Source organism: Bombyx mori, chromosome 24 (assembly GCF_030269925.1).
Source record: "Bombyx mori chromosome 24, ASM3026992v2".
NCBI lineage: Eukaryota > Metazoa > Arthropoda > Insecta > Lepidoptera > Bombycidae > Bombyx > Bombyx mori.
Window position 1 is genome coordinate 6779314 of NC_085130.1, and position 24540 is coordinate 6803853.

Here is a 24540-nt window from a genome sequence, read left to right on the forward strand (position 1 = left end):
ACACTGACCTTAGCAAAAGCAGTGTTTCGCAGAATCTACCACCGAAGAGAAATCGTGACCCACTGAGAAGATCCGGCGAGAAACTCAGTGGGCTGCGAATAACCCACCTCATGCCTTTCTGTTGGAAAAGTCAAACGGCTATTATACTATACAATTAGACCTGGAGGGACCACAAATGTTCTCATAGCAACAATAATATGTATGTGCTAGCGATAATTATATTGCAGTGATTAGCAAGTTAGGTTGTATGTAATCCCAATATACTTTAGTCACTTGTGTAAGAACGGTGGTTTAGTAACTGCTCATATTCAGTCGTAAAAACCGATAGTCGTAACAACCGGTGATGTTTAATGTGTATCGTGCAAGTACAAACAAATCGATAGGGAATTATTGGAAAAATATATTTACATAATACGCGATTTTTCTTCAATATTAATTTGTTTTCTTTTTCTTTGCGAAATTTTGAAAGTTTCAAGAATAACTCCACAAAGTTTTGGTGCGTCTTGTGTATAGATAAGTAACAAACTAACTGAAGAGATATGAAGAAGTGGGCTTTGACTACCGCATGCACGTGTTTTGTTTCTAAGAATTAGAAAAGACCCTACACTAAACTAAATCCTATTGTTTTCTTTCCTGATTTTAAAAGCCATTGAAGACAAATGTGGATACCTATTCAAATTGTTTACAATACAGCTTAGCCGGTCGTTCTAACAGATCTAATTCTCCGAAATATTAGTTAAATGTGGTCGTTTTATGAGGTATGTCGTTATTACCAATGTCGTAGAAAGCAATATTTTTAATAAGGCGGTCATATGGCATTCAGCCGGGACCTTTGTTCTAGGTTATTATAACCGGCATGTTGTATTAAACGATGTCGCAGTAAACGGTTTTGACTGTATTCAATATCTGTGAAAGTGCACAAATGTGGGAAAATGAAACAAAAACCGCTGAACGTAACTTCTCGAGATCCTCAAAAAAGTTCACTGAAAAAGTCTCAGTAAATGACGACCATTTTACTGAGATTATATTTTATCCCATATCATCTTATCTCATTTCATTTGATTTCATCCCAGTTGATTAATGTTTCAAATTAATCATCTTTATTTCATTTCATTCCATATTATCATATTTAATAAAAATAATAATATAAATAAAAATAAGAAATGACTAAAGGTCTTAGTTACCAGGTGATAAAATCCCTTAAAAAAATACTTTAGTCACTTAACTGAACACGTGTCTCATTAATTCTTGCCCGGTATAGAGACTCAACAGACCTCATGCCTCAAAGCGGCCGGCAAACATCACTCGTTTCGTAAGCAACAAACAACTTACCATCGCGGAGGCGTGTTAATCTATGCTTTGCAGAATTTGTAATAATGGCGAACTAGAGTACCTAGACAGGCGATAGACAAAACGTTTATAATCTTATCTTCCAAAGTCAGTATAGACAGTAACGGAAAAACCCATTGATTTTGCTTCGCCAGTTTTTCTCAGCACTGTAACTCTTTATGGAAACAGTGAAATGTAACTTTATTTAAATTATAAATTACAGTTTTTGTGGTCTTAAGACAGAAAAGCACGGGTAGTAGTAGGATTTAATGACTAAGACATTTTCGACCAGTCAACTGAAAGTAGGGCGAACGAACGGATCCGAGATACTTAATAAATTCTCACACACAAAAAGACAATACAAGCAATTATTAATTAAAAACAATAATCATTTATTTAAAAAAAATCATTTCAATTACAATCTTTGGAACGATTACAAAACACAGCCTTCAAAATAATTATGAAAATAATAATAATTTTAGAGCATAGAAACGATATTCATATAAAAATTTGGTCATGGATTGTAAATAATCAAAATATTAATAATCTATTTAATAATAATAAAAATATTATACATAATATATATTTCCGATATATCTATAGATAGTAATAAAATAAAAAAAACGTGCCAGCTACAAAAAAATAATTCGTAATTAAAGCAGTTAACAATTGAAAAAAAAAGATATAAAATAAAAACAATTAATAATTCAAAGAACAGTTTTGTCTTTTGTTGTTGAGAAATAAAAAAAAACATTTATTAAATAAAAGGCACATTTTGAAACAGAACACAATTTTACATTATATTTATTACATACATTGTAAACATAAGGCACGGTTATGCAAAAGAGAGCCAGTTAAAACCCGAAGTCAATTAATTGATATCTTACTTTATTCTATATATATTTATAACCAACCACATCATTATTACTAACAGAGCGAGAAATCATAAGACAATTTTTTTATGGATCAATTTCAATTTCTTCATTTGATTGATTAACTGCTAGCAGACATTGCGTTAGGAATGTTTCATGTGATTCCAACCGGAGCTGAGGCTGGACAAAATCAAGATTCAGCTATAGGCAGCTGATATTTTCAAACAATTTTTGCTACATCACTACATAGTATAAAACAAAGTCGCTTTCTCTGTCCCTATGTATGCTTAAATCTCTAAAACTACGCAACGGATTTTGATGCGGTTTTTTTTAATAGATAGAGTGCTTGAAGAGGAAGGTTTATATGTATAATAACATCCATTAAATAGTGGAGAAATCAATAATAAATTACAGTTTCCGAAGCGAAGCGAGGGCGGGTCGCTAGTTACTTATAAAATAACACCGCAGATTGGTTCTCCATTGCATGAACACGTTCCGGCTACGATGTCTTCTTCTCTTTCTCTTCGAGCTGCATAAACTCTTCTAGAAGCACGTCGCCTTCAAACATGGAAGGCGACTCTAAAATATACAACGGAATGTGAACGTTTTAAATTGTTTTTTTTTATTGCCCTTGTAGGCATACGAACGTACCGCCCACCTGATGGTGAGTGGTTACCGTCGCCCATGGACTTCAGCAATGCCAGGGGCAGAGCCAACCGTTAGAAGGCGTATAAGTGTGTAAGGGAAAAATAATATTTTTTTCACTTCAGGCTCTATCCTTTTTATTTTTAAGGCCAGGGGGATGAACCACCTACATGGTCCCCGCACCCAGGGGACCGACGGGTTATGGGGGACTTGACGGTCTGCAAGATGTTGGAAGCGGACAGCTGGTCCAAGGATAGTATTTAGGACCCTACACAAGCTCCACCCTAGTCGCTTTGGTATTAAATCTGCCACTGGTTGAAATATTCCATTACGTATACTTTGAATAAACCCCGTCCCATATATATCTGCATCGGTACCAAAGAAAACATAGTGAGACGTATTTTCCATCGATGACCTTAAATATGAAAATAGAGATCAACAAAATAATAAAAAAATCCCCACTCTATTTAATTATTTTTAGGGTTGTCTCAAACTAATTATTCATTGGAATTTAGTAATCGATAAGTTCCTACAAAGTACCGTGTTGTGCGAAATCGCGTTATATGAGACTAGAAGCCAGTACGAATTTGACTTTTATTTTTCTATCTATGCTGATAGCCTTGAGTCTATTTAAGCTTCGCCCTAACATGTAGGTGAGCTAACGGGGCTCAAACCGGAGTGTTACTAACACTGACCCTAGCAAGAGCCGTGCTTCGTAGAATCTACCACCGGATCGGAAACGCGACCCACTGAGAAGATCCGGCGAGAAACTCAGTGGGCTGTGTCTATGGGTTAATTCGCTTTTTCTGAATGAAAAATCTCAACTATGGCTGTATGTATCTTGTGTTTTATGTATGTATTCTTTTACTAGTTTGTGTGTTCATAGTGCATAATGTAATTTTAAACAAAAATCTCGGTATCGTGTTGTACAAGTTCCGTGCTGTACGAGGATTTTGGGGAAGTTTTCTTTTCGCGTTATAGCGGAACCGTGTTGTAAAATACCGTGTTACGGTAGGTTTACCTGTCCATAGTTTCTTACCTTCTTTTTCTAATTTTATCTTTCCGATTAATTTCTTATTGTCTTCATCTTTGTCCGGCGTCGTACCCAGTTTACTCTGGAAATTAATTACGCAATAAAATTTATTAATTCTAATGCTACATACATACGTGCGCAATATATATATATATACTAACTGGCCCAGAAATTTCTAAGATAAATAACCTAGATACCGACTGCAGCTACATCTGCCGGACTGATTTGCAAAACTAAACCATTCTCGAATCCACCTCAAGATACACAGAAAATTTCATTCAAATCGGTTCAGCCGCATAGGAGGAGTTCAGTGATAAACACGCGCACAGAAGAAATATATATAATTTATGGTACATACAGTTTCCGTTTTTTTTTTTCTAATTAAGCTATAGCCCTGAGAGGCTATGTCAACGTAGGTGAGCTCACGGGGCTGAAACCTGACGACGTTGCTAACACTGGTCCTAGCAAGAGCAGTGCTTCGCAGAATCTACCACCGGATGGGAAACGCGACCCACTGAGAAGATCCGGCGAGAAACTCAGTGGGCTGTATCTGTGGCTTAATTTACTCGTCGAGCCCTTCGTCGCAAGCGACGGGTTCGACGAGGGCGGTGACCGGTGCTTGTGGTACCTAAAAGCACCGTTAATGGATCGGGAGGATCGGTAATGACGGACCGACGTCGACTGTTTACCATTGGGTTCACAGGATCGGGTATGTAATTTCCGGCGGGCACGACAAGAGGGTTTTCGTGTCGTGTCGCCTTCTCAAAGCGGCGCAATGATGCCGAAGGTTTCCGATGTTCATCTTGTGACAGTTTTGAAGCCTCCGTTTTTTTCAAGTCGGAATAAAGGCAAAGGGTCGCGTCTGTAGTGCATACAACGACTTAGAACCACTGCGACCAAACGAAACAAAAGTCAGTTGAATCTCAACGAGGCCAATATCTAAAGATGAATCCTTTAGAGATGATCCTTCTAACGAAAATCTTCAGTGCACATATGAACTAATATTACATTAATCAACACAACTACAACACACAACAACCAATACAAAATAACAAAACAGTTATTACTATAAGTTAACTAATTAGTAGTAACTAATTTTCGCAGTTTTTTTTTTTTCAATGGCAACATTATAACAGTAGATTTAACGTACCTTGATAAACTCTGGCAACCCTTCCTGTAGGTGATACCAGCTCAGCGCGAACACGAGCGTTATGAAGAACAGATTAGTGCTGATGCCTGCGGGACAACATTAACCTATTCAGTTCATTGACGTCATCGATGACGCAATGGTTCTGGTCATGCAGCACACACTTTATCTATGAAAGCAAAGACGAAACGATCGATAAACACGGGTGGAGTTGAGGAGCATGCTGTGTATGAAAGGGTATCCGAGGAAATAGGACTAATTAAGGTGGCGCCACTGTTGCAAATGGTGGAATTTCAGAAAAAGTGCTAAAATTTATTATGCATTGTTAGATTCAGACATCAGAAGCGAAACTTAGGTATGGCAACACAAAAATGTATTTCGATTATATAATCACACTTATCGCGTAACTCAATAGTTTAAAGGGATGGAGCTAATTAAATGATAATGATCGTTAATTATAACTAATTAAAGTAAAATTTTGTAGATGGCGAATGGCAATGTGGATCACATAGCAGTACACTGCTATATCGATATTGCCACGTTAGTTATATTTAGGTGTATTTTTGAGTTACAATTTTCTGTTTACAGCCTGGACACTTTCGGCCTGTCCCCTCACTAGACAGTACTCCTCACCTCTACCCTCAATATTCATAATTAGAACTACATTTACGATTTAATCTCGCGTTTATTTTATAAGTTAATATTTTTTTTTACGGAAAAATTCGATTGATCGGAAATAATATATTGAATGTAAGTTTTAGTGTTGTGAATATAAAAACAATTTTCGACAAGTTGTTTTTTTTTCCAACAAAAGAGAAAATATAATATGATAAATTTAGTTGTTGTCGAATCCCTATATATAAGCCAATATAAAGGCACTCTGTATAATTTTGAATTTATTATACAGGACGTAAAGAGATGTGACTATTAAACTTTATACCAATGTTTATTTGTCGCTTTGGAATTCACAAAATAAGCACAGAAAATATTGTAACCCAAGTTAATGATCAAATTGATTATTTAATTTACTCGTGATTTTGGCGTTTACCGTTTAGACAAGAATTCTCAATTAATCCACTTCATTTCTAGAGATGCGATACGTCATTTACGATGATGAGAAATATGTTTCGTGAAGATGAACTTAGTTAATAATGTGATCATACGAACGTAACATGGATTCTTAATCGACTTTAAGTACCATACGTATAAAGAAACGAATCGAAAATGGCGTCTATGTACCCGCACTGACAGATGGTAGGGTCAACAAATAAAAAGATAGAAAAAGTTTTTTTTTTCATTCCTTAGATGGGTGGACGAGCTCACAGCCCACCTGATGTTAAGTGGTTACTGGAGCCCATGGACATCTACAACGTAAATGCGCCACCCACCTTGAGACATAAGTTCTAAGGTCTCAGTATAGTTACAACGGCTGCCCTACCCTTCAAACCGAAACGCATTACTGCTTCACGGCAGAAATAGGCAGGGTGGTGGTACCTACCCGCGCGGACTCACATGTGGTCCTACCACCAGTACTATAAAAAAACAAATGAGAATGTACTTTACTTTATGCCCTGGCAGAGGGGAAGGTGTCCCATCTGGGAAAGTCGCACAGTTCGCAAGTGAAAAAAACTCGAACTCAACAATAAAGTCAGAACTGATATACACTCTCGAGCAAAAGTTTGGAATCACTTACTTGAAATTGGTTCCGCGCGATCTTGTGTACTAAATATGTTTTTGATAATCATAAAAATGAGATCATTTTAAAGGTTCAACTGTTAACTTTAAACTGATACCAAATTCATTAAAATCAAGCTAGTATTTAAGAAGCTATCCCGGATTAAGTGAAGGAATAACGAAAAAGACGTGTTTCAATTGATTGATACGTCGCGAGTTGCAATCGATTGACCTCTATAATAGCACCTGTTATCGGATTTTCTTTATCAGTCGACTTTCACACGTTTTCCGGTACATATCTCCGCTACTTTTGACCCTTTACCTTGTACGACAAGGGAAACAACACCTACAGAAGCAGCACAAATCGTAGCCCTATTGCAAGAAGTGCTCAGCCAGCGGGTTGTCGCTCGTCGGCTCCACATAAGCAAGTCCTGTATTTCAAAAGCTTGCTAGCGCTTTCGGCAGACTGGTAGCTTTATCCCGGGACCAAGACCTGGACGGCGCCGGTGCACATCGGAGAGGAATGACCGTTTTATCGTGTCAACCTCTCTCCGAAATCGGCATTTACCTGCGACGTCCAACAGGAGCTCCGAGATGTTCGTGGGGTAGCAGCCAGCAAGTGGACAGTTCGTCAACGACTAAAGCAAGCGAATCTGACTCCAAAAAGGCCTGTCACAGGCCCTAAGCCCACGGTAGCTCACCGACAAGTACGCCTTCAATTTGCTCGAACCCATCTTGATAGGGAGGTTGAGCAATGGACGCAAGTCCTGTTCTCCGACGAGAGCAGGATGTGTTTGCACGAGAAACAATTCAAAAGCTGATCAGGTCTATGAAGAATCGTCTTCGAGCAGTTATTAGGGCGAGGGGAGGGAACACAAAGTACTGACACTTAATTTTAAAGCTAAATAAAATTTTTATTTAATAATTTTTGTTGTTTCATTCACTCATTATTTTTCCATATTTCCTTGTTTTCCTACCTCCTTCACTTAATCCGGGATAGCTCCTTAACTGCTGATTTGAATGAATTTGGTATCAATTTAAAGTTGACAGTTGGGCCTTTAAAATGATTTCATTTTTATGATAATTAAACAAATATTTAGTAAGAAAGATCGCGCGGAACCAATTTCAAGTAAGTGATTCCAAACTTTTGCTCGCGTGTATATTTTTTTGCACTCAGTACTTGACCCGTGTACGATTAAAGACAGCAATAGTTTAGAGCGAGAGCGCATGATCGCCGCCGCCATTTTAGATTCGTTTCTTTTTTTTTTTTTTTTAATTTATTGAAAGCATTGGCAACACGGCCATCAGCTTAAACTAATTTTACAAAAAAATAGTACATGAACTAGAACTTACAATAAAAGAAACAAACCAAACCAAGAAACAATTACAAATCATTGAAAACAACAAATTAATGACAAAATGAATTGCAAGAACTTACTATAAAAAAAATAAAAAATTATAAGTTTTCTTTCAACAAACAACAAAAAAAGAACATGAGTCGTTATAAAAAATAATTAAACTTGCACATAAGCAGGAGACCTATGATACATTCATGAATTATACATTCATAGTCGTTCTATAGTGTGAAGTACAAAATTATACACTATTGAGAATAGTTGTGGAAGCTTTAAAATACCTTGAATGGAATTAGGAATAGATTTTAAGCCTGTGTCTTTACATAATGCATTAAACAATAATCTCTGTTGATTGAATTCAGGACAATTAAAAAAAATATGATCTAGATCACACATACCAGAGTTACAATAAGTACATGCAGCTGATTCACTTAACTTTAATCTAAAAAGATGCGCAGGAAAATGGCCGTGGCCTATACGTAATCTACAAATAATCGATATAAAGGCTCTTCCCGGGAAGAATCTAAAATTATCAAACCAAGATTTAGTACTAGGTACTGGGACTATTTCAGCTAACCATTTACCTTTCGTTTCTCTGGACTTAGACAAGTAATTAGACCAACGTTTCATCATATTTTGTTTAATTGAATAAACTAAATCTGAGTACGGAACTTTAAAATCGGAAATATTTATATCTTTTGTAGATTTGGCTAATTTATCAACAAATTCATTACCCACAATACCAGAGTGACCTGGCACCCAGCAAAATTCAATAAATATATTTCTGAAATACAAAGAACTCAAACAACTTCTTAACTTATAAATTAAATAATTTACAGATGCACTAATACATTTATTTTTAAGAGCTTGCAAGGCACTCATTGAATCAGATAGAATTAGAATTTTGTCCCCTGCAGAGTAATTTACTCGAATGTGCTCTAAAGCATATATAATACCTAGTACTTCAGCCGAAAAAACAGAGAAAAAATTACTACATTTATAAACTGATCCTATGTTCATGGACGAATCAAAAAATGCAAAACTAGTTCTATCTTTAGTTTTAGAGCCATCTGTATACACTTTAACAAAATCAGTCCTATCTTCAAGGAACTCCAGAAAATCATTTTTATATTTAAACTTGATTAGATCAACAGCCACATCTCTCAACATGTCATGAAAGTTATATTCGAAACAAGGCAATAGAGTAGACCAAAATACCACATCCTGAAATTCAAAATTCAAGTACGTTAAGGCACTGGATATGGATGAAGAATTAGGAAGCGGAATTAAATTATAATTTGGAATATTTGCATACTTCAAATACCTGTAAGTTACTTGATTATCACGGCTAATAAGCTTAAGACAATAATTATCTAATATAAAACTTCTTCGTATGAATAGAGGAACAATACCAGCCTCAACTTCCAAGGAATTAATTGGAGACGACATCATAGCACCAGTAATTATTCGTAATGCTCTATTTTGCACAATATCTAATTTCTTAAGAATAGAAAAATTTGCGTCCGAAAAGAACATACAGCCATAATCGAAATGGCTTCGGATTGTTGCAATGTAAATCGTTTTTAAAACTTTGGGATCAGCTCCCCATTTTATTCCAGTTAGCGATTTTAGTATATTCAAACCTAATTCAGCTCTTTTACAAATAACATCAATATGAGTTTTCCACGAAAGATCAAAATCTAGAGAAAGACCAACATATTTTACGAAAGATTGAGCAGGAATAATATCATAATTGTATAAAACTTTAGGGTAATGCAATCCATTTTGGGAAAATAAAATTGCAGAACTTTTGGAAATATTGACCTCAAGTTTTAGGGAATTTGTAAGTAAATCGTAAATATTACGCAAACAACTATTCATAACCGATTCACCACTTTTAATATCATTACAGTTTACATAGAGAACAAGATCGTCAGCAAAGAATAAATGTTTAACAGAATTTGGAATTTTCTTTATGAAACATACTAAACTAAGTATGAATATGAGAGGTGATAAAACGCAACCTTGAGGAGTACCTTTTGTAGAAATTTTAGGACCAAATAAACTAGATTTCATTTTCAAAAACATAGAGCGCTTGTTCAGGAAATTGTACAGCCAGAACAGAACATGTCCTGGAAAGCCTAAATAATGTAGACTTTCAATAAGGTAGGAATGATCTATATTATCAAAAGCCCCTTTAATATCCAAAAATACCGCTAATGTAAATTGATTATTATGGAAGTTATTTTTAATATCGCCAATCAAACAGCTTAAGTTATCTATTGTACTTTTACCTTTACGAAATCCGTATTGAGTACTTGGTATTAAATTGTTATTTTCAGTAAACCACTCTAACCTGTTTTTTAACATAGTTTCGAAAATTTTCGAAAAACAAGAAGTTAAAGAAATGGGTCTGTGAGAATTGATACAGTTGGGATCCTTGTAAAGCTTTAAAATCGGTACTACATGTTGAGTTTTCCAAATCGGAGGAATACAGTTGTTTTGCCAAAGATCATTAAATATTTGACATAAAATTTCCTTGGCATACTGGGGAAGATTTTTGATTACTTTATAAGAGATGAAATCAGGACCAGGGGAGGTTTCCTTTTTATTTTCTAACGCAGTCGCAAATTCGCCCATAGAGAATGGGTCTACTAGCCATTGAGCCTCCGGTTTTCCGTGGCTGTTAAAAAAATCTTGTAACTTAGATTCGGAAATTTCATTCTCAGAACCAGCTATCGAATCCAAAAACAAAGATGCATTAGCGGAATTTTGAAAAAAACTTGAAGACGTAGAAATATTATTGAGTTTAGCGTGCTTAAATCTACGAATGTGATCCCAAATAATTTTACTCGAAGTCATTCGATTGAATGATGAACAAAGATTCATCCAGCTTGAACGTTTTATTTCATATAAAGTTCTTTTCTTCAAAGCGTCCAGCTTTTTAAAAATAATATAGTTTTCCATATTTGGATAATGCTTGTACGATAATAAAGCAACTTTGGCTTGTAAAACTACGCGGTCACAATCAGCATTCCACCAAGGAACAGCTTTGGAATAAATCCGTTTTTTGTGCGAGTAACACTTTTTGTCAAAAGTCATTAATATGTCATGTAAAATACTCAAAAACATATTATAATTTTCAAGAGGGTTATCAGCGAAGCTAAAACTTGAAAACTCACTTTCACATAACTTATTAAATTTTGACCAGTCAATCTTATTAAAATTTACGTTAGCTAAAGAGGTATTATCTAGTTTATCAACTTGATTTATTGAAGAGGTGGTCGGGCCAAAGGAAGGATGGGAAGGAAGAAAAGCATCGTTAAAGACTTCAATAAGTAGTGGGAAATGATTACTACTGAGCAAATCATCAAGGACAGAAACTGTGCAACTAGAGCTAAAAGCAGGGGAAGCGAATACTAGATCCAATACATTTCCTTGTTGACCAAATGGAGCAAAGGTCGTGATTGTGTCATCATTTAAACAAACCAACTCAGAACTTTCCACATAATCATGAAGGGCTTTACCTCTTCTATCATTGACTCTTGAACTCCAGGAAGCATGATGTGCATTGAAGTCACCAATTATTAAATAATTATTTGAAACAAATTTAGAACATGAATCTTTCAATAAATTAATAGTGAACTTACCATTTGGTGGTGGAGGAATGTAAACACATAGAATGTCAAAAGAAAAATTATTAATGTAAACTGTAATTAAAATATTTTGAAAATGATATTGAGAAATTGTGTCTATTATTTTAAATTTATACTTAGAGCGTAATGCAATAGCAACCCCACCATGTGGGTGGTTGGAATCTCTTCTTATAACATTAAATCCAGGTAATTTGATGATTTTATGTGAAGTTAACCAGGTTTCATTGAATAAAATCATATCAACACACTTGTCAAGTTTACTGAGGAAATCTTTAAGTTGATCTAATTTAGGAAATAAACTTCTAGAGTTCCAATGAATGATATTAAACTGACCAACAGAATTATGCATATAAGATTGAGTAGAACTATCCATAATTTATGATGTAAAATTTGTTACTAGCATTTCTTTAATTAATTGAGTAGATATAGGTCCAGAAGGGGATTTAGAATCCTTTTTCTTTAACAATTCTATTAAAGTTTTTGTAATGGTTCTGATGACAATTTCTGAGTTGATAATGTCTGAAATTAAAGCCCTACCTTGAGGGGTCTTCGCAGATATAGGTATGTCAGAAGAGGTCACGGGGTTCTTAATAACAGGATTCTTTAGTATGGCTGCATATGATGTTTGCTTGCCGATGATCTTATTTTTAACTTCAGCAACCTTGGCTGCTTTTACTGAGCAAGAGTAAGAAACTGCAGAATGTGGCCCACTGCAGTTGGAGCACTTGAAGATGTTGGGAGTGCTGCACTCCCTGTAAAAATGATTGCCTGAACAAATAGAGCAAACTTGAGTGGCTTTACAGGCACCACTTCCATGTCCGAATTTGTAGCATTTGAAGCACTGTAACACAGGTCTAATATAATCTGAAACAGGCATCCAAATATGCTCGTATGTGACATGATCAGGATGGCTAGACGCCAAAAATGTAACCAGCACAGTTTGCAGTGGCTTGTCACTTCCATTCTCTTGTTTTTTGAAAAATCTTTTTACTCCGAGTATTGTGCATGAAGCTTTTAAATTTACTAAAAGAGATTCTTCGTTCAATTCCACAGGAGCTCGAATAATTCCTTGACTCTCAATGCTATCGTAAGGTATTTTTGCTGTCCAATTGTTTAACTCCATAAAACTTACATTTAATAAAAAAGCGTTGGCATCCCGAGCACAACCAAAGTAAATTTTAGCAAAAAAGTTCCCAGCAGCTTTGACATACTGGACCCCTTGAATATTTTTTAATGCTTTGTTTATTCTTAACAGGTCCATTGGGACTCTGTTATTTGGTTGTGAGATGCTTGATTGAAGAAGCACTGGGTATTCTTTTTTTGTGAAGTCTTCGTAAAGAGCATGGTGGTCTTTAAAAAGACCGCGCTTATTTTTAATAAAAGTCATTTTTATTTTGCGGCTTTCGTCGTATTCAGATGACTTCATTCTTCTTTTTCCCATTATTATGGGAGCGGACACAGGGGCGGAGCTGAAGCCCTCACCCCCGTCGTCATCGTCCATTATTACGGAACACACTTATGAAATATAATTTTAAACTCAAACACAGTGAAAAATTAGGAAACAATGTCGTAAAAAAGGGCTAAAACCAAATAAATTAAAATTAACTTGAAAAAAGCGCCTATTTATTTTGACGTTCCCGCCCTTTTTTCGACATATCCGTCAGACGTTACAAAGGATCATAGACCTATCTTAGATTCGTTTCTTTATTGGCGCAGTTTACACGTAATATTTTCAAAGACAATATAATGTATTGCAATTGTAATTATAATGTAATACATAATGTATTGTCTCGAAACATACCTGCTATATTTTTATATTTTCCAGAATTTCTGTAAATTAAACGGTCGTGTGTAACGGAACAGATCGCTTTTAAGCCTTGTTCGGACTAGGCGAGTACTTTAGTCGAGTACAGAGTAATTTAGTGGCTAAACTACTCGCTACTGCACAGAAATCGTTCGCATTACGGTCCAGTAGAGTACACAAGTGAGCGGTGTTTTGCAAGATGGACAGGCTGCAACGCAATAGAGTGAATAAACTGATTAAGCTAATCGTAATAGCTATTTTAGCAGAGGTGGATAACGAAATTTCTGTGATTAAGAAAAATAAGTTATGGGTACGAAAATGGATCGATACAAGAGATAAACTAGGAGCTACTCAATGTCTTCTGAAAGAATTAGCATTGGAAGAGATCCCAAAGAATACTTCGATAGTTTGAGAATGTCCGAAAGTTGTGTGAATTTTCTGTTAACCAAATTACACTATCAAATTCATCGCAAAGATACCCATTTGACAAGTGCCACTAATGAATTCGACTAATCAACAGGTTCGAACTTGTTTAGTCAGTGAGCCAGTGAGCGAGGACGCGTGGTGGGAGGCGTTACTCGCCCGAAAAAATAGGACAAAATGGATTGACTTGACCAAATTTACTACTTTTATTTACTAACCTACTCGACTACATTTTTGGTGTTCAGACACATTTAGCTACTAAATTACTCGGTACTCGACTAAAATACTCGCCTAGTCCGAACAAGGCTTTAGCGATAAGACCGCCTATTACAAATGCATCGGCTTTTTGACTGTTTTCTGAATGTAAATTGTGTTTTGGTGTGCGAACAAAGTGTATTCTCTCTCTCTCTCTCTCTCTAAACGCTAGCCTGGACGCCACCCTGGTTTTCAACATGAACTGACCGAAGAGAGCCGAGAACTTAGGCCAGTTGTACATCAGGTAACGGAGGCCGGTGAAGTGAGCCTCGATGTGTAGCTGACCTCCGTACACTTGCACGTAGCGCGACTGGAGTTCGACGTACGCGTCCGTAACGGGTTGATTCTGTAAAGGCGACGACAACAATACTAATGGTAAAGGTATATTCTTTTATTGCTTAGATGGGTGGACGAGCTCACAGCCCGCCTGGTGTTAAGTGGTTACTGGAGCCCCCTCTTAGAACTTATCTCAAGGTGGATGGCGCATTTACGGGGGATATAGAGCAGGGGAATAAGATCTCTCTTTTTCTCCACCTTATCCCACTAGGTGGGGTCGGCACAGCTAATTTTTCTCTTCCATTCTCTTCTATCAGCCGTCATCTCAACACTCACTCCTCTCTCTCTCATATCGTCATTCACACACTCCATCCATGTCTTCTTCGGTCGACCTCTTCCCCCTCTACCTTGCACTACCATTTCCATACATCTCCTAGAGGTGTTTTTGATGAGAAAATGTTTTTGATGAGAAGATGTTTTTTTCAAATTAGTAGGTGGCCTATGACAATCTTCTAAACTAAACCCAATCAATTAAAAAAAAAAACTATCAATCCCTGCTTCTCTTCGACACGAAAGAAGAACAAACAGACCCACAAACAAACAAACAATGACACTGACATTATAATATTAAAGAATGCGGGTAGTTTTTATAAAGCATACATTTATATATCTATACTAATATATAAATCTACAGTGGTTTTTACGGATGTTCCGTTATAACTACTGAACCGTGCATTGACCGATTGACTTGAAGCTTGGTATCCATGTAGAAAACCCATGTACTTAATGGATAGGCTAATATTTATATGAGTGTGGGACTCCCTAAACCAGTTGCGGGGGCGTTAATGATGAGAATCTTTGTGGGGGTGAGAAATAAGAATGTTAATTTTAAATGCCCAGCGAAGCGGTCGAGTACAGCTAGTACATATTATTATATAATATTTGTAAATCGTCTTCTTCTTTTTCTCCACCTTATCCCACTAGGTGGGGTCGGCACAGCTAATTTTTTCTCTTCCATTTTTCTCTACCTTGCACTACCATTTCCATACATCTCCTGGTCACATGCATATTCTCTCTACGCATCACATGTCTACACCACGCTAACCATCCGCTCTATAATTTGTTGATAGCCGGGGCTACTTTCACACTTCCTCTGATATACTCGTAAATCATGTTTTACGAAAAAATAAGAAGGTGGGAAACTACTTACGGGATCATCATCGAATTCCGTGAACAAATCGACTTGGATGGTCTGCTTCTCTTCCACCACGTCCGACATGAGGAGAGGCGCCATGACCGCTGTGCGGATGTATTCGTGGAGTTTCGACCTGGAACGCAATCTTATTGTTGTCCTCTAACTCAACATGCAGGGCTGGTACTACACGCATACCATACAAGCATACTATAAAACTTTAAAAAGGATGTCCCAAAATTAACATAATATCGTCTTTTCGCATTAAAAGTGTACAATTCCCAAAATTATTCGAAATTGAGTTAATATGCGGAATCATTTGGTATCACCAGTATTTTTCTCATAAATACTGTCAAAAGAGCGTTTTTTAGTTTTAGTTTTTTTTTTTAGTATACCTATATTTTGACTACTATTTAACAAAATTAATGCATAATTTTATCTTACTTTAAAAGACAGATAATGTAAGTGATAAAAAATAAAAAAAAGTTGCAAAGATGATTAATATTAAAAATATCACATGTTAAACCTTTGAAACACTCTCCTGTAAAATTGTAAGTTTCGAGATTATACAGTTTTACAGTTTTAATGCGAAAAGACGATATAACATTTTTTTTGTCAATTATCAAAATTCTAGGGTTTTTTTATTGCTTATACGTGGCATATTGCTTAAGGCCACTTTTTAATCTTACAGTAGACGCTATAAACCTGACAATATTATATATATTTTATTTTTAATACTCCTTGATGTTAAGAAATAATCTTAGATGTCAAAATATTCTTGAATGGATATGACTATACGAGGAGGTATTTTTATTAAAAATTTTTGATAAGCAGTTAGTCAGACAGTTAGTATAGTCCTCCTGATCGTTAAACTGTCGCTAATAGGTTTCAGTAGTGACAGGGGCTGACCCAAACTGTTACCTACCGTAAATACACATTTACGTAAATGTTTAAATATGTTACAGAAGGACACAAGACAGTTAAACGGTAGGCAGCGAATTGACTCTGCCCCTGGCATTGCTGACGTCCATGGCGACGGTAAGCACTCACCATCAGGTGGGCCGTATCGCCTGCCTATACGGCAATAAAAAAAAACTTTACAAACCTGTATCTTAACATAGTTGAGCGACATGATGAAGACACTAAAACTCCACCCTTTGCTCTCATCTGTGTGCACACCATGAACATTCCTGTCGTGAAAAAATGGTTATGAAAATTAGGAGTTTGATTTTCTGCTGTACAAGCTCTCAAGTTCACTGAATGAGATGAGATCACGTTTTGAAGTTATCGTCGCCTAAAGGATAAAATGTCTGGTGGATTCGTGTTGAGGGATGCAACGAATTTTCTAATGAAATATGTTCTTAACAAATGTGCACGATTGACTTCCATGGTGAAGGAATAACATCGTGTAATTTATTTATTTATTTTTAATAAAAATCAAACCTGCAAAATTATATTTTGGTTCTTCTCAGGACAGTGGCTTTTTTGGAACCGGTGGTAGAGTTAACATTGCTATTTATATTTTGACATTCAACAAGTGTGTTATACTGACATCTAAGTTGAAATAAATGATTTTGAATTTGAATTTGGTAGGACCTCTTGTGAGTCTGCATGGGTGGGTACCACCATCCTGCCTATTTCTGCCTTGAATCAGTAATGCGTTTCGGTTTGAAGGGCGGGGCAGCCATTGTAACTATACTGAGACCTTAGAACGTATATCTCAAGGGCGGCATGTACATTGTAGATGTCTATGGGCTCCGCTAACCACTTAACATCAGGTGGACAGTGAACTTTAACACCAATCTAAACAATAAAAACAGTGTAAAAAATATGGCTTTTTAAATCAACTTTAGAAATCCACTGCATACAATAATCTTATTCTATTCTAATTTTTTTCATTAAATATTCTATCCATTATAGATGTAGATAGAGTATCTGATTGGACTACTGTAAAAACTTTGCCCTTCTTCACCTTCAGAATGGGCACTGTACTTAACTAAATAAAGGTACCAAATTATCCTTGGATCTACAAAATCACCAATTCTTGTCAATTACATTATAGGTAGAATTTTAAATGGCTAAAATACTGTTTGTTTTTATTCACCGAGATCCTTGTTGACATTTGACTCTGGCATTTCCAAAATTAGCCTTATGCGGTACAACTGGCCTGACATCAGTATGGAGCTCTTTCTTGTCAATTGCACGTAGGCATATGGAAAAGAACATATCCCCATGGTTTCTTCACATGGCCTGTTTTAAAAAAACGGTTCAACAATATTTACAACTCTAGAGCATCTTCTGAACAGTTGAAAATCTTAAAACTATTAATAAAATTATTGTGAAAAGCTGATGGATATTTTTCAAAAAAAAAACCAATGATTAAAAACTCCTTTGACTAAAGTATTTTTGTTAATATTTCTTAAAAAGTAACGTTACATTTATAAATATTTTTTTATAGTTTTAAATCTTTTGATGTAAAATTCTAATTTTTTTTTACCCTACCCAACCTAATTTAATGAACACACTTAAGTAAGAGATTAGGCTCAATGAATAATAGTCAAGAAGAAAAGTTGAAATAGAACTCACTTAAATTGAAAATGTACAGTACGCTGATGTGTTATATTAGGCATGTACATATGATAAAAAACGATATAATTAAATATAGATAGCCACAATATAGCAGTCAAAAATACTAGAATAATCGCAACTTTGTATATTATCTCCTTAGCACTGTTTATACCTTCACCGGTTTTTTTTCTATACCCTAAATATTGATTGAAAAGAAATGTTTCTATCGGTTTCCTGACTAAATCTTTGTATATTCTAAAAGGGTTTACGTAATTTATTACAGACATTTCACGTGCAGTACTATAACTTTTGTATTGATAGATAAGTTTTATCTAAATATTCAAGGACTAAGGATAACATTTAAAAATTGACACCAGAATAACACCACACAAGTAAAAATTTGTGTTTTGTTTTGACGTTTGAAAATTTCCATTAAAAGTATTTCCATTTTCCAACTGTAAAGGCGAAAGTATCGTATTATTATACGGCCTAATATTTTGTACTCTGTTTTACGAAAAAAGATATGCAACGAAATGGATTGAAATTGATTAATTTTTATTCAAAGAGTAATTAAGTTGAATGAAATTAAATAAAACGAGATGATATGGGAGGAATAGTTCTCATAAAATGGTAATAATTTTTTTTTCGTCATAGTGATAGCTTTCATTTAATAGAAAAAACCGGGCAAAGACCAGGACCTCCTGAACAAAATTTACAGGAATGCATAAGACAAGCTTCAGACAATAATATTGAATCAACCGGTTTACCGAGCATTACACCCAAAAGTGGCAGATATCTGAAACCGCACTGTTGATACACATGGTGGTTCCAGATCGTATGGATGAAGTCTGATCCGCTGGCGGGTATATTTAAAGTAAAAGTTTATGTACATTCATAATGAATAGAAACACAAAATTAAAAGACTAACTACTGACTGACTACTGAAATTGTTCAGCCGATTCTTCTCAAAACTATTTTTACCCACTTCTTACCGCGATTAGAGGACCTTTTTCGAAGTGCTGGTAGAGTTCTTTTTCTGTTTATTAAGTATGCTACCGACTCAAATGAGATATAATATAGCGAATCAATTATTTTAGACATCTATAATACATTGTGGTAATTGTTTTAAATAATAAAATATAATCTTCGGATGTATATATTGACTTTTTATTTTTTACATAAAACTATACGATTAACTAATTGTTGCTAGGCAACAACTATTCTTCTTAAAAAAATATTCCTACCTAAGCTGATAGGCTTGAGAGGCTATATCAGCGTAACCTTAACTATATAGTAGGTGAGCTCACGGGGCTCAAACCTGACGACGTTACTAACACGAACCCTAGTAAGAGCCGTGCTTCGCAGAATGTACCACCGGATCGGAAATGCGACCCACTGAGTAGATCCGGCGAGAAACTCAGTAGGCTGTGTGCTGTGTCTGAGGATTTCTTCTTAAGAAACTTATGATCGTTACATATAGTTAGAAGGCCAGTTCTAGCATACACTCTACATGTGCTACAGGGCGAAATCCTTAAATCATGGAGTTAGTAATAATACTAACTTTAAGCCTTAAATATTAAGTATATTGTCTATGGCGAAATCATAGATAATACACTAACAAGATGCATAAAAGTCAAAACTATGTCAAAATTGTCAAAACATCAGGATTTGCAGCATAGGTTAAACACTTGTCTGCAGGAACACTTGATTGTAAAATAATAAATGTACATAAAAAATAAATGAATACCATGTTTATTCTATATAAAATAAATAAAAAATCATGCGTGTATTCATGTAAAAGATTAGCGACATCTACGACAAATATTTTGGTTAAAGAAAATTTACCCGCCGCTGCATACAGACCAGAAATTGTTGAAAAAAACAAATATGATAAATGGGAAAATGCAGGATTGTTCGAAGCCGAAAATTGTAGTAACAAGAATAATTTTAGTATAATATTACCGCCGCCTAACGTAACAGGGAAATTGCATTTAGGTAATCAGTTTACAAACATAACCTTATAATAAATGAAGCCAAATTGTAAATTACAGTATCTTAGTAGATTGTATATCACCTGCTTCCAATTCCAAAATAGGGAATGAAATGGCTACTCTCTTCATAGACATGTAAGTGTTATATAATAAAAAGTAGAATAGCCATTTCTTATTAAATATTTATCAAGATCATAATGTTTTTTGTTGTATACTTAATCATTGGAAGACAATTTTCAATGTATTTTAGAACGGTAGGCATGGTAAATGATCAGTACTAATATGAATGTATTACTGGAGTTAGATCAATAGATATTTTCATTATATATCACCTCAAAAATGTATTTTTTAAATAATCTAATTAGCCACATAATATAAATAAAACACTGTATTTCAGGTCATGCATTAGCATGCACGATACAAGACGTAATAGTTAGGAGAAAAAGATCATTAGGCTATAATGTCTTATGGCTCCCTGGAACGGATCATGCAGGAATCGCTACACAGGTAACTGGAAGGACTTGACGTAATTGCAAAAAATATTTTACCAGATCCATTATGTGACTTTATCACCAAATAACTTCCTCATCCCACAGAGCATTGTTGAAAAATACTTAAAAAGTAAAGAAAACATAAATCGCTACGACATTGGACGTGAAAAATTTGTAGAAGAGGTATGGAAATGGCGGGAGAAACATGGAGATAGTATTACAGAACAGCTTCGAACCTTGGGCTGTTCACTTGACTGGTCCCGACAAGTTTTTACAATGGATCCTAAACACACCAAGGCCGTGAACACAGCATTCATTCAATTATTCCATAAAAATCTTATTTATAGAAAAAAAGCACTAGTTAATTGGTGCAATGCATTAAAATCAACTGTGTCAGATATTGAAGTGGAAAATGTACCAATAAATGAACCTAGTGATTTGAGTCTGCCAAATTATATAAAGCCTGTTAGGTTTGGATTGATATATGATTTTGCGTATAAAGTTTATGACAGCACTGAGGAAATAATTGTGTCTACAACAATGCCAGAGACGATGCTGGGAGATGTAGCAGTAGCTGTACATCCAGAAGACAAAAGGTGATTGAGTTTTGGTAAATGTTCTCTTTATTTGCGACTTACTCTTTATTTAGTTACTATTTGTATACATAGTGTTTTAATTCTTAATACAAATTATTGCAAAATATTTCATACCCAATTATATTATTTAAAGGATGCACTGTTGAAATCAGGAAGCATGTTTATTCTCCGATTCTATGTTAATCAATTCATGTGAATGCCAAATATGTCCATAAATTCTAAATAAATTATTTGGTGATTAAACTCTATACTTGTCTATTTTTATATGAATAGTTGTTAATGTGGTTATTCAAGCACTCAATTTTTGTAATATTTTTTCAATCTAAATTAAAAAAAATCTAGACTAGGCTAGACTAGGCTCACCAACCTAGTCATAACTGGATAAGATGCCATTGAACTCATATCGAGCGATGCTACTGTGCCTATGTTCCAATTTAAATCTCAATAAAACTAAACCAATAAAATTTATTAAGTATTAAGTGGTAGGCAGCGGCTTGGCTTTGCCCCTGGCATTGCTGAAGTCCATGGGCGACGGTAACCACTCACCATCAGGTGGACCGTATGCTCGTCTGCCTAAAAAGGCAATAAAAAAAATAAAAAATTCTACTTTGTACTGACTTCCGACAGTTTCTAATAAGAGATCAATATGGAAGGTTTTATTTATTTTAAGTACTATGACATAAATAGTAAAATGTTTCTATTGTTTGCAGATACCAACATTTGGAAGGTAAAAGGGTTATACATCCATTCAGAACGAATGAAACAATACCAATTATATTCGATAAATTCGTTGATCGGGAATTTGGTACAGGGGCTGTCAAAATCACACCCGCACATAGTAAAGTAGATTATGAAGTTGCTAAACAACACAATTTGCCTTTACTCCAAGTTATAAATGTGGAAGGATTGATAGAAAACACGGAAATATTTCAAGGACTCAAACGCTATGACTGTAGGTCCATATTAGTTCACAAACTAGATGATTTAGGTCTCATGAAAGAGATTAAACCACATATAATGACATTACCGATATGCAGTCGATCAGGAAACGTAATTGATCATTTACCTAAAGAACAATGGTTCTTATCTTGCGCCGAATTGAATAAAAAGGCCAGAGAGTGTGTTGAAAATCGTAAATTGAAAATAATACCCGAAAATTTCATTCAAAATTGGTTTAATTGGACCGATGATGGTAGAGATTGGTGCATTTCGCGACAGCTATGGTGGGGACATCAAATACCAGCTTATATGTGCAGTGTTGATGAAGAGCTGACTTGGGTAGCTGCTACCGATGAAAGCTCTGCCAAACAGCAGGCTTCTAAACATTTTAATACTTTACCTGATTTGATTAAAGTAGAAAGAGATACAGATGTCTTAGACACCTGGTTCTCATCGGGAATTTATCCTTTCGCAGCTTTAGGCTGGCCTGATCATGATTTTAGTAGAGACTATACGGAATTCTACCCTTTAAGTCTGTTAGCTACGGGTCACGACATCCTTGGGTTTTGGGTGCACAGAATGGTGATATTAGGCCTTGAATTAACAGGCAAAGTTCCGTTCGAAAAAGTTCTGTTGCACGGTATTGTTTGCGACAATAAAGGCGCTAAAATGTCTAAAAGCCGCGGAAACGTCATAGACCCCATTGACGTAATCGAGGGGATAAGCCTTGACGCCCTCAAAAAGAAAAGCGAGGAGATGCACAAAAGTGGTATTCTCAATAAGGATGAACTTAAAAAAGCATATTCGTATCACAAAGCTAATTTTTCAGCTACTAATGGCATCCCAGAATGCGGGGTAGACGCGTTAAGGTTCACATTACTGTCGCAAGACATAAAATCGCATTTCGTCAATTTTGATGTCAGCTATTGTCACTCGAACAAATTATTTTGTAATAAGATATGGCAAAGTATCAAATACACTCAGTTGTCGTACGCTAAATTGAAAGTGATAGATTCTGAAATAACCAAACAGGATTTGACTTTTTTTGATAGATGGATTCTGAGTAGATTGGCCAATATGGTCCAAAAAGTCAACGATACAATGGATTCATATGATTTCCAAGTGGCAACGAAAGCTATCAGAACATTGATTTACAATGAGTTTTGCGATATTTATTTGGAGGCGTCGAAACCGGGATTCGAGAATGATAATGTTAGAATCGGCTACGCTCACGCGCACACGTTGTCCGCAGTCTTGAACACGTCTCTGAGGTGTTTATACCCCTTCATGGTTTACATAACACAAGAATTAATACCAACGATACCGGATTTCGAAAGGAATGTAATAATAAATTTCAAAGACGCATCCGAAAAATTTCTATCATTTCCAAAAACTGAAGATTACGTGGAATGGAAAAACGAAATTATTGAAGAGCAAGCCGAAAAGATATTGAACGCGGTTAACTTAATACGCGAATTGAAAGGTCTATACAGTATTACGAATAAAGTTCGACCTATAATTAATGTGAGAACGGATAATGAAAATCTAATAGAAGCTATGAAAGATAATGTTGATATTATAACACATCTGACACGCGCGAAAGGTTTAACATTCAATGGTAAAGATGACAAAACTTACGTCAAAGGAATCCTGGATTTGAATACAGAAATATACGTGGAATTAGTCGGGGACGATATAGAGAATGCTATAACAAATGCGAAAAATAAATTGGAGAAACGAATAAAGAAATTAGAAGACTCTTTGAATAATATGGAGGAAAAATATTCGAATAGTAATTATTTAACGACAATACCGGAATGGACGCAAGTCCGCGATCACGAAAAATTGATGGCCAAAAGGAAAGAACTCAAGGAATTACAGAGGCTGATCTAGAATATCTTTAAATATAAAGTTAAACAAATATAGTTGTCAGTTCAATTTTTTTAACCGTTCATTTATTATTGCAATACCATAGTCAGATAAATCAATCTCAAACTTCAGTTTGTAGTGTCGAATTTTCCTGGCATAGGCAGACGGATGTACAAAGTGACGTCCCATCTGATATCACAATGTGGATTCCGTCAACCACCTCCAGACGTGAAGTTTGTCTTATTAAATAACCTTTCAAACCACGCGTGACTATTACGGCAATCTTATACAAATCGTGGTAATTGTGATTTTTTTTTTTGGGGCAAATGGTTGCCTTTGTTGCGTTCCTGTTTTCCATAACACATAAACACACAACTTCGTATTAATTTATAATATTAGTATGGATTTTGAGGATTGTTATGTTT

General features: G+C 35.4%; 2 protein-coding genes across 5 annotated transcripts; one reads left to right on the forward strand and one right to left on the reverse strand.

Annotated features, from left to right (window-relative positions):
• Positions 1–1697: 1697 nt before the first annotated feature.
• On the reverse strand, positions 1698–19396 carry LOC101739859 (seipin). 3 transcript variants are annotated; one of them, XM_004923083.5, is made up of 8 exons: positions 18248–18659; positions 17766–17911; positions 16767–16851; positions 15680–15797; positions 14401–14539; positions 5030–5115; positions 3886–3961; positions 1698–2780 (listed from the first exon to the last, which is right to left on the reverse strand). In XM_004923083.5, exons 1-8 carry the CDS (start codon positions 18514–18516, stop codon positions 2701–2703), a joined length of 999 nt encoding a protein of 332 aa, XP_004923140.1. In that variant the 5' UTR covers positions 18517–18659; the 3' UTR covers positions 1698–2700. The 3 variants fall into 3 exon arrangements, with proteins under 3 accessions (XP_004923140.1, XP_004923142.2, XP_062531734.1); XM_004923085.5 differs by lacking the exons at positions 1698–2780; positions 18248–18659 and adding an exon at positions 19222–19396 and having other exon boundaries at positions 3439–3961; XM_062675750.1 differs by lacking the exon at positions 1698–2780 and having other exon boundaries at positions 3439–3961.
• Positions 19397–19873: 477 nt separating this feature from the next.
• Positions 19874–24193, forward strand: LOC101739717 (valine--tRNA ligase). 2 transcript variants are annotated; one of them, XM_004923082.4, is made up of 4 exons: positions 19874–20224; positions 20618–20727; positions 20817–21307; positions 22018–24193. In XM_004923082.4, exons 1-4 carry the CDS (start codon positions 19969–19971, stop codon positions 24137–24139), a joined length of 2979 nt encoding a protein of 992 aa, XP_004923139.1. In that variant the 5' UTR covers positions 19874–19968; the 3' UTR covers positions 24140–24193. The 2 variants fall into 2 exon arrangements, with proteins under 2 accessions (XP_004923139.1, XP_062531712.1); XM_062675728.1 differs by lacking the exon at positions 19874–20224 and adding an exon at positions 20225–20355.
• Positions 24194–24540: the final 347 nt, after the last annotated feature.